Source organism: Hypanus sabinus, chromosome 14, assembly GCF_030144855.1.
Source record: "Hypanus sabinus isolate sHypSab1 chromosome 14, sHypSab1.hap1, whole genome shotgun sequence".
Lineage (NCBI taxonomy): Eukaryota > Metazoa > Chordata > Chondrichthyes > Myliobatiformes > Dasyatidae > Hypanus > Hypanus sabinus.
The window spans coordinates 104,506,040-104,516,883 of record NC_082719.1 but is presented as its reverse complement, the minus strand read 5'-3'; the positions used below and the strand labels follow the sequence as shown (position 1 = coordinate 104,516,883).

Genomic DNA, 10,844 nt, shown 5'->3' with positions numbered 1-10,844 from the left:
GCTGGGGCAGTGGTAGAGACAGAAACGGTAGGGACATTTAAAAGACTCTTAGGTAGGCACATGGATGATAGAAAAATGGAAGGGTATGTGGGAGAAAAGCTTAAAGGTCAGCACAACCCATGGATCGTGGGGCCTGCCTTGTTCTATGTTCTAAAACAGATCCCTACTCTTCACTAATTACTAAGTGGGAATTACTTTCCCTTCACCTGAAAGAGACAGCCAAATTACATTTGTTAAATCAGGTGTACAATTTTATTTTTTCCACTTGAACATAAACTCCTCTATTTAAAAAAAAACATTCTCCTTGGTTTCAGCACCCATAAGAACACCAATTTGTGTTATTTAAATTTTGGCGTTTTCATCTTATTTGCATTTATATTAAGCAAAGTGCATTTTTAATTGTCTGGTTTACACATTGCACAATACATAAATAATGCTATAAAATGTCTTCATATTTACAAGTAATATAATATATTTATATATAACATAAAATACACTTTTCTTTTATTAAATCTCATTACTTTTCATTGAAAGCATCTCTCCTTTAATAACACTGCTCTATCGACTATCGAGGAACACCTCCAGCCAACAAGGGCAGCTGGTTATGAACTGTCTTGTGTAACATTGGCCCCAGCCTTTTACAAAACTAATCTGAACACTGAACCCGGACCACGGCTCGTGCGTGAAATCATGGTCGTTGGGTCTCTGCAAGGTGTAAGACTTCTCGTAGTCGAAAGCCTTGATGGAAAAGCCCGGGAATACTTTGTGCACCAGTAACGTCCTGGAGTCCGGGTTGTCCAGTGTGACCGACTTAATGAAGATTGGGTAGTTGCTGCGATTGTAGACCCACACACCGTCTGGCTCTTTGCTCAGCTGAATTCCGTAACCGATTTTACTCCGCACTTTGGTCACCAATTGGCTTTTGTTGTCAGAGTTCAACTGGCCAAGGCAGAAACCATTCCCGTGAGGTAGATCATAGAAAATATCCAGGGAGGGTTCCTGGACAGTGTAGAGACGTCCCACTCGCGTCCTCTCCTCCCAGTATGCAACAACGCACCAGTGCGATTGACTTCCCAGCTCCTGACTTATTCGCGATTCTGCAGAAGAAAGGAAAAGGAAAACCTTTAGCCTTTTATCTTAAACCAGCATCCAAAGTCATAGAATTTGCTCGTTATTTACAGAAATAAAACATCATTGAAATAGCCATGTACCAGGGAAGAGGGGAGTGGAGTTGGATAGTCTTCCGGAACCAATGGCAAATCCATTGACCATTAGCACCAAAACCCATCCTAGAGTTATAGAGCGCTACTGTACAGAAACAAGCCCTTTGGCCCATCTAATCAATGCCAAACTATTACTCTGCATAGTCCCATCGACCTACACCTGCACCGTTGACCCCCCCCCCCCGTACACCTCCCATCCAAGTACCTATCCAAATTTCCCTTAATTGTTGCAATCAAAGCCTCATACACGATTTCCACCGGCAGCTCATTCTACACTCTCACCACCCTCTGAGTGAAGAATTTCCCCCTCAGATTCCTTTTAACTTTTAACCCATGGCCTCTAGTTCTAGTTTCACACAATTTCAGTAGACAATCCTGCTTGCATTTACCCCATCTATACCCCTCATAATTTTGTGCACCTCTATCAAATCTCCCCTCAATCTCCTCCACTCCAGGGAATAAAGTCCTGACCTATTCAACCTTTCCGTATAACTCAGGTCCTCAAGTTCCTGCAGCATCTTTGTAATCGTCACACACCTCAAATCATCAATACACTAAAGACTGTAGATGAAAGAACAGGATCTTCTGAAACCGAGAAGCTTTGACTCTGCTACACCACAGAATGCACACCATGCACCATGCCTCTGGTTTCTGTTTTATCAAGCTAAACTATACTGAGCTATAGTTTTAAAGGTTAGCTTTATGAGCCACAGGTACATAAACATACAGTGAAATACATCATTAGCATTCATTAAATCAGTGACCAGTGCCAACGGAACAAATCCACAACTTGCTAACCCTAACCGGTACTTTTTTGGAATGTGGGAGGAAACTGGAGCACCCAGAGGAAATACACATGGTTACGGGAGAATGAACAAACTCCTTACAGGGAGTAGCAAGAATTGAACCCTGGCCGGTGAATGCTGGCACTGTAAAAAGCGTCATGCTAAACACTGCACTCATTAGTATCTCCTCCCGCTTTTAGTTAACTGTTCATTACAGATTGTCTCTGAGTCAGAAAGCTTACCAGTACTAAGACAAGTACACACCTGTAACTAATTGGAATCTAGGCTAAATTATTAACATCTAGACTGTGCGCTCACACGTGAATGTTTTATAAGAGCTGGGTTTGTTTACAGTAGTGATTCTCTCTCTCTCTCTCTCTCTCTGGTTAATCCAACAGCCCACACCATTAGCTCTAATATTGTCATCTGAAAATTCGCCAAACTTCTACAGGTGTGAAGTGGAGAGCATTCAGAATGCCTGCATCACACCCTGGTACAGAAAGCATAATGCCCTTGAACTGAAAAGACAACAGAAAGCAGTGGATATGGCCCTGTCCATCACGGGGAGCCCACCACACAGACCATGCTCTCTTCTCAATACTGCCCTCTGGAAGGAGGTAGAGTGCCTCAGGACTCACACCACCAGGCTCAGGAGCAGTTATTATCCCTCAACCATCCGGCTCCCGAACCAGAGGGGATAACTTCACTCACCACAACACTGAACTGGTTCCATCTCTTCATCTAATTTTCTCAATATTTATTATTTATGTATTATTATTTGGGGGTTTTTGTATTTGCAAATTTTGTGGTCCTTTGTGCACTGGTTGTTTGTCCATCTCCATTGTGCGCGGTCTCTCATTGATTCTACCGTGTTTCTTTATATTTACTGTGAATGCCCGCAAGAAAATGAATCTCGGGGTTGCATACAGTGACATATATGTACTTTGAACTAATACATTTATTTTGAACTTTGAGTCAGGCACTGGTAACTAACCAGTTCACTCACCTTGCTCAATACTACAAACTTCAAAGTAAATTTGCTATTGATGTATAGGGTATGTTACCGTATACTGTACAATCCTGAGGTTCACTGTCCTGCAGGAATAAACAGCTGCAATAGAACTTATGTAAAACTATACATAAACATACAAACAAATGACCGGCAAAAAAGACAAACTGCAAATGATCCCGGGAATGAGAGGGTTAACTCGTGAGCAGCTTGTGATGTCTCTGGGCCTGTACTCACTGGAGTTTAGAAGAATGGGGGCAGGGATATCTCATTTAAACCTATCGAATACTGAAAGGCCTAAATAATGTGAAGAGTATGTTTCCTAGTGTTGGGGGGAGGGGGGAGGTCTAGAACCAGAGGGGGGTTCTAGAACCAGAGGTACAGCCTCAGAATTGAGGGACTTCCCTTTAGAACAGAGATAAGGCTGTGTCCTCCGGTTCTAGACTCCCCCACTACAGGAAACATCCTCTCCACATCCACTCTATCTGTGTCCTCCGGTTCTAGACTCCCCCACTACAGGAAACATCCTCTCCACATCCACTCTATCTGTGTCCTCTGGTTCTAGACTCCCCCACTACAGGAAACATCCTCTCCATGTCCACTCTATCTGTGTCCTCTGGTCCTAGACCCCCCCAGTGTAGGAAACATCCCCTCCACATCCACTCCATCTGTACCCTCTGGTCCTAGACTCCCCCACTATAGGAAACATCCTCTCCACATCCACTCCATCTGTGTCCTCTGGTCCTAGACTCCACCACTATAGGAAACATCCTCTCCACATACACTCTATCTGTGTCCTCTGGTCCTAGACCCCCCCAGTGTAGGAAACATCCTCTCCACATCCACTCTATCTGTGTCCTCTGGTCCTAGACTCCCCCCACTATAGGAATCATCCTCTCCACATCCACTCTATCTGTGTCCTCTGGTCCTAGACTCCCCACTATAGGAAACATCCTCTCCACATCCACTCTATCTGTGTCCTCTGGTCCTAGACTCCCCAACTATAGGAAACATCCTCCCCACATCCACTCTATCTGTGTCCTCTGGTCCTAGACTCCCCCACTGTAGGACACATCCTCTCCACATCCACTCTATCTCTGCCCTCTGGTCCGAGACTCCCCCACTGTAGGACACATCCTCTCCACATCCACTCGTATCTGTGTCCTCTGGTCCTAGACTCCCCCACTATAGGAAACATCCTCTCCACATCCACTCTATCTGTGTCCTCTGGTCCTAGATTCCCCCACTATAGGAAACATCCCCTCCACATCCACTCTTTCTGTGTCCTCTGGTCCTAGACACCCCCACTATAGGAAACATCCTCTCCACATCCACTCTATCTGTACCCTCTGGTCCTAGACCCCCCCCCCCCCCCCACTACAGGAAACATCCTCTCCACATCCACTCTATCTGTGTCCTCTGGTCCTAGACACCCCCACTACAGGAAACATCCTCTCCACATCCACTCTATCTGTGCCCTCTGGTCCTAGACTCCCCCACTATAGGAAACATCCTCTCCACATCCACTCTATCTGTGTCCTCTGGTCCTAGACTCCCCCACTATAGGAAACATTCTCTTCACATCCACTCCATCTGTGCCCTCTGGTCCTAGACTCCCCCCCACTACAGGAAACATCCACTCCATGTCCACTCTATCTGTACCCTCTGGTCCTAGACCCCCCCCCCCACTGTAGGACACATCCAGTCCAGCAAGGGCCTTTCAACGAGATCCTCACTTATTCTTCCAAACTCTCATGAGTACTGTGAATGGGACAGAGCGCAGATTACTGTGAATGGGACAGAGCAGAGATTACTTACTGTGAATGGCTACACAGTGTTTATTCATTGTCAAAAGTTTCTCATCAGCCATGCAAATTATAGGCTGCAACGCTGTCTGCAGCAATTACTGCCTTTGCCATTCAAAATAAGTGAAGCCCTTAAAGGGAGGGCAGAGGAGTTACAGCATAAAACAATTTATTCCCAGACAGAATGTAATTGTCTTTGGAGTCTTCACATCCTTTATTTTATGATGCGGTACATGTAGATGATTATTTTATGCAGTTAAGAGATTTAAGTATAAATTTAGAAAAGAGGCCAGATATAAATTTCCCACAAAGATACATCTAAATGTTAAAACCGTAAGATTTGGGAACAGAATTAGGCCATTTGGCCCATCAAGTCTGCTCCACCATTCCATCATGGCTGATTTATTATCCCTCGCAACCCCATTAACCTGCCTTAGACCATAAAATAAAAGGGCAGAATTAGGCCAGTCAGCCCATAAAGTCTGCCCTGCCATTCCATCATGGCAGATTGATTATCCCTCTCAACCCTATTCTCCTGCCTTCTCCCTGAAATCTTTGATGCCCTGACTAATCAAGAACCTATCAACCTCCACTTTAAATATACCTAATGAGTTGTCCTCCACAGCTGTCTAAGAAATTCCTCCTCATCTCAATTATTATTTTATCTAAAAGCTGAATCCGTGGCGACACTTGCAGCTGCCCAGCACAACCCTCGCTGATCTGATGACACAAACAATGCCCTGCACTGTTTGTTCCACTGTCCGTGTGACAAATGAAGCTGATCTACCCTTTACTTGGAGGGGGGGCATAGTCACTCAGTGTTCTGAACCCATATGTGAAAACATATTTAGTACCCCCCCCCCCCAAGTTCAAAGTTCTAAGTAAATTTATTATCAGAGAAGAAATGCGCCACAGCCCTGAGATTCCTTTTCTCGTGGGCATACTCAATAAATCCGTAATAAAATCAATGAAAAACCGCACCAACTTGGATGTTCAACCTATGTGCAAAAGACAACAAACTCTGCAAAACAAAATAGTAAATAGATAAACAATAAATATTGAGAACAAAGTGAGTCCATAGGTTGTGGGGAAGTTCAGTGGTGGGGTGAGCGCAGTTATCCCCACTGATCTAAGAGGCTGATGGTTGAGGGGGTAATAACTGTTCCTGAACCTGATGGAGCAGGTCCTGAGGCTCTGGTACCTCCTTCCTGATAGCGGCAGCGAGAAGAGAGCATGTCCTGGGTGCTGGCGGTCCCTGCTGATGGACACTGCTTTCCTGTGTGTCGATGTGCTCAATGTTGGGGAAGGTTTTACCCGTGATGGACCTGGCCACATTCACTCATTTGTGTATGATTTTCTGTCTAAGGGCGTGTCTGAACCCTCAAGCGTGTGAAGTAATGGAGGGGAGGAGTTACAATAATAAATAAGCAAGCGTGATTTTTTAAAACATGGTCTACAGCCAACTTTTGTTCAAGATCCATAGAATTTGGATGAGGTAATTGAAAGAGAGCAGGAAATAAACATGAGAGATTCTGGAGTGCTGGAAATCCAGAGCAACACACACAAAATGCTGGAGGAACTCAGCAGGTCAGGAGGGAGCATCCATGGAGAGGAACAAGCAGTCGATGTTTTGGGCCGAGACCCTTTATCAGGACTGACTTCTCTAAGAAAGGATGTGCTGGCACTGCACAGAATCCAGAGGTGGTCCACGAAAATGATGCTGGGAACGAAGGGTTAAATGTACAAGGAGCATTTGATGGCTCTAGGTCTACATTGGCTGAAGTTTAGAAGAATAAATGGGGATCTCGTTGAAATCTCTCAAATGAGGGTGCTGAGTCTGTGGAGTTCATTGCCAAAGGTGGCAATGGAGGACACGTCATTGGGTATACCGAAAGCGAGACTGATGGGCTCTTGGCTACTCGGTGCACCAAAGGTTTCAGGAAGAAGGCAGATGGGATGAGAAGGATAATGAACCATGATGGAATGGCAGAGCAGACTCGATGGGCTGAATGTCATATCATCTCATGTTAATGAAGGCAATAAATTATTTACATGAAAGGCATTAACAACTTCACTAAAACGACAAGGCAATTATTGTCGGCTGAAAAAGGGCAGGAAGTAGAGATTAAAAACTCTGTCACCGCTGTCAAATCGGCAAAGTAGCTAGACAGGCTTTCGAAGAGGGACAGTTGTGAAAGATTTATTCCAGTAATGGAACTTGTTTCTTTAAACTTGCTGATTCTGCCTCCATCACAACAGCAGGACTCGAAGCAGGCGGGTGTTCTGATGAAGGATCCTACGCAGGAAAGCTGAGCAACACCTCTTCTGTTTGAGGAGGCTGGAGAGAGCTGGGCTATGCACCTCCATTCTCACAACCTTCTGCATCACTGCTTGGTACAGAAACTACCCTGCTACGGACAGGAAGCCTCCATAACGAGGAGTCAAAACTGCCCAACGCATCACCGGCACCAGCCTACCCACCATCAACAACATGGAAAAGAGAAAGGGTCAGTAACATGATGAGCGATTTCTCCCCCCCACCCTGCTCATGGACTGTTTGCCCCACTCCCATCAGCAAGGAGGCTACGTATTATTCACGCCAGGACCACCAGACTCAAAAACAGTTACTCTCCCCAAGCAGTGAGGCTGATCAACACCTCCACCCGCTACTTTATTATTTCCTGTCAGTCACCCATGTACAGCCTGGTGACACTGGCTATCTTATATATTCTTACTTTTTGTGTATTTGGGATTATTGTGCTCTTCATCTTATTGCGGTTTTCTTTGGTGCTGCATTGGAAACAGAGTAACAATTATTTAGTTCTCCTTCACAATTGAATACTGGAAGTGACATTAGGCAGTCTAGCCTGAACCATTCTCTTGCATTGCCACTGTTGAGTTCCTCCAGCGTATTGTGCGGGAGAAGACTGGTACAGTGATCATTTTACACCGTTACCTCAGTGCCAGTTGGTTCTGATCCACGACAGTGCATGAGACCAGTTGAAGGCCTCTGATAGATAGAACCAACTCCCTCAGGGTGAGCGAGCTTGGGGCATTCTTTGGAGAATTTCGGGAGGCCGCTTCATTTTTATTCAGAGATAGCGAGTAAAGAGGGCCTAGCAACTCATCAATTTAACTCCAGCCTAAGCACAGAACAATTTACAATGACCAAATAACCTACTAACAGGCAAATGCTGGAGGAACTCAACCTACTGACAGGTATGTTGTTAGACTGTGGGAGGAAACCAGAGCAACCGGAGGAAACCCACGTAGTTACAAACGTTCTGACAGAGGGCACCAGAACTGAACTCTGAACTCCAATGCCCCAGCTAATTGCTACACTACCGTGGAAATGCATACTGACTAAATCATGATAGAATGGGCTGAGAGTAGGTAAAACAGCTTCAGCCCCTCACCTCATCTACCCTCCCCCACCAACCCCCATTCCTCCTCAGCTGGTCTCACCTATCACCAACTGGCTTATCTCCTTCCCAGCACCCAACTGCTTTCTGTCCCCTTCCCTTCCAGTCCTTGGTGCAAAACATCAACTGTTCATTCCTCTTCACAGATAGCTGCTGACCTGCTGAGTTCCTCCAATATTTTAAAACATGGAGTACAGCACAGAAACAGGCCTCAGCCCACAACGTTATGCCAAACCAAGTAATTAATAATCAAATGGCAACTAATCCCTCTGCCAATGTCCATATCCTTCAACTTTCCTCACATTCATGTGTCGATCTAAATGTCTCTTAAAAGCCTCTATCACCACCCCAGGCAGTGCATTCCAGACACCCACCACTCTCTGGGTAAAAAAACTTGCCCCTCACTTATGTTTTGAAATTACCCCGTCCCACCTTAAATGCATGTATGTCTTTTTTATTAGACATTTCTACATTTCTACCCTGGGAAAAGATGTTGTCTACCTAGTCTATTTATGCCTCTCATAATCTTATAAACATCTCTATTTTGAAAGTGCTAAGAAACACCCTGTGGTTATGACAGGCACCACATGAATAAACAGAATCAGGTTTAATATCACCAGCATGTGCTGTGAAATTTGTTGTTTCGTGGCAGCAGTACAGTGTAATACATAATAATAAAAACTACTGAATTACAGTAAGTACATTTATATTTTAAAGAGTTACATTAAATAAGCAGCGCAAAATAAAAAAAAAGTGAAATCCTCACGGATTCAGAAATCTGATGGCGGAGGGGAAGGAGTGAGTTTACAACTTTCTGCAGCTTATTTCGAACGTGTGCAGTAGCCGCTCCGTACCAGACAATGGTGCAACCCGTTAGAATGCTCTCTACAGTACATCTGTAGAAATTTGCGAGTGTCTCTTCAAACTCCTAATGAAATATAGCCACTGTCTTGCCACCTTTATAGCCGCATCGATAGGCTCAGTTACAAAGAAGGCTTGTTAAAGTGCCTCCATCATCTTACAGAAAGAACTGTCGTTTGAAGTAACAAGATAAATGCCAGACATTACTTCTCTATCTTTTCATCTCATTTTGCACTGCTTATTTATATTTTATGGCTTTTATTATAATTCATTGTACAGTATATTTGATGTCTTGCAAAGCAACAAATTTCACAACGTTCTGAACAGTAAAGCAGTCTTAACTTAGCAGTTGCAATGTTCACCAGCCAGTTTCTACATAGAACATGAACAGGCCCTTCAGTGCCCAGGTCAGGGCTAACCAGAGATAGTTTCACCAAAACAATCTGCAAGGATTAGCCAGGCCAGGAAAGCCACTCCTGGAAGGACATACACCCCATATTCCTGGACTTCTTCGCCTGGTCAATGTAAATAGAAAAACACTGCACACTCAAGTTTATATTTTACTGGGAACTACGCTGGGTGCTAAGGCCAAAAAGATTAAAGATTAGCTCGTACATTGAAACATCAAAAGTTCACTGAAAGTGTTAAGAAAAGCCCACAACACGTTGCTTTGAGTCAACAGTCCAAGGACGCATTGGGGGCAGACCGTCGAGTGTCACTGCACTTCCCCTGCGAACATAGCATGCCCACAACTTACTAACTCCCACAAATTCGGAATATGAGCGGAACCAGGAGCACCCAGAAGAAGCCCACATCACATGGGGAAAACATACAAACTCCTTACAGACAATGCAGTAATTGAGCCCCAGTCACTAGGGTGGTAAAGCATTATGCTAATCGCTACGATCCTGACAACGCAGTTGTATTTCCTGGTTTTTCATTAGGGAGGTGTAAGCATATCTGTCCCTGAGTGTGTAGCAGTGACCCCTTTCCCTCTCCTCACCTTATTCTGGCATCTGCCCCCCTCCTTTGCAGTCCTGTTGAAGGGGTTCAGTTCGAAACAAAGCTGTGAATTGCTCTCCATAGTCGCTGCCTGACGTGCCGAGTTCCTCCAGCACTGTGTGTGTGTGTTACTCTGGATGAATGAAAATGTCAGGCTAATTCCCTGTCATCTACAGGAGTGTTCAGTGTGGGGTTAGGTGAATCAGGTTTTCTCCCAGTTTAGGAGATACTCAAATTCAATATTGTCCTGGGGCAAGTTTCACAATCTAGCTAATTGTTATGCCAGCAGTCTGAGAGATGGAGGTGGATAGGAAGGTGAATTCATTATCAGAGTACATACGTACTCAGACCACTCAGTCACTGTCTTGAGGGTATTGATAGGGAAATTAGAATCAGCATCCAGTTCAATATCCCTGGTACGTGTTGAAATTAGTTGTGCTGTGACAGCAGTACACTTCATAAAAAACTATCAACTACAATAGGTATATATGAAATAAGTAATGCAAAAATATCCAAATACAATCAAATTTATGAAAAATTACACATAAGCAAAGACTGACAAACAACCAATGTGCAAAAGCAGACAAATTGTGTCAATAAAAATATAAATAATACTGAGACCATGAGTGGTAATGTCTTTGAAAGTGAGTCCGTAGGATGTGGGAACAGTTGAGTGCTGTGTGAGTGAAATTACCCACAACGGTTCAGAAGCTTGTTCCTGAACCTAGTGGTGTGGG

The 10,844-nt window shown here is 44.4% G+C and overlaps 1 protein-coding gene across 2 annotated transcripts in view; it reads right to left on the bottom strand.

Moving 5' to 3' along the window:
• Window positions 1-235: 235 nt before the first annotated feature.
• smad7 (SMAD family member 7) overlaps window positions 236-10,844 on the bottom strand; it is a 50,414-nt gene continuing 39,805 nt past the window's right edge. For both annotated transcript variants that reach the window (XM_059989752.1, XM_059989751.1), the window contains exon 4: window positions 236-1,097. In XM_059989752.1, coding sequence (XP_059845735.1) covers window positions 559-1,097 — 539 coding nt within the window. In that variant the 3' untranslated portion in view covers window positions 236-558. The remainder of the gene's footprint in view (window positions 1,098-10,844) is intronic.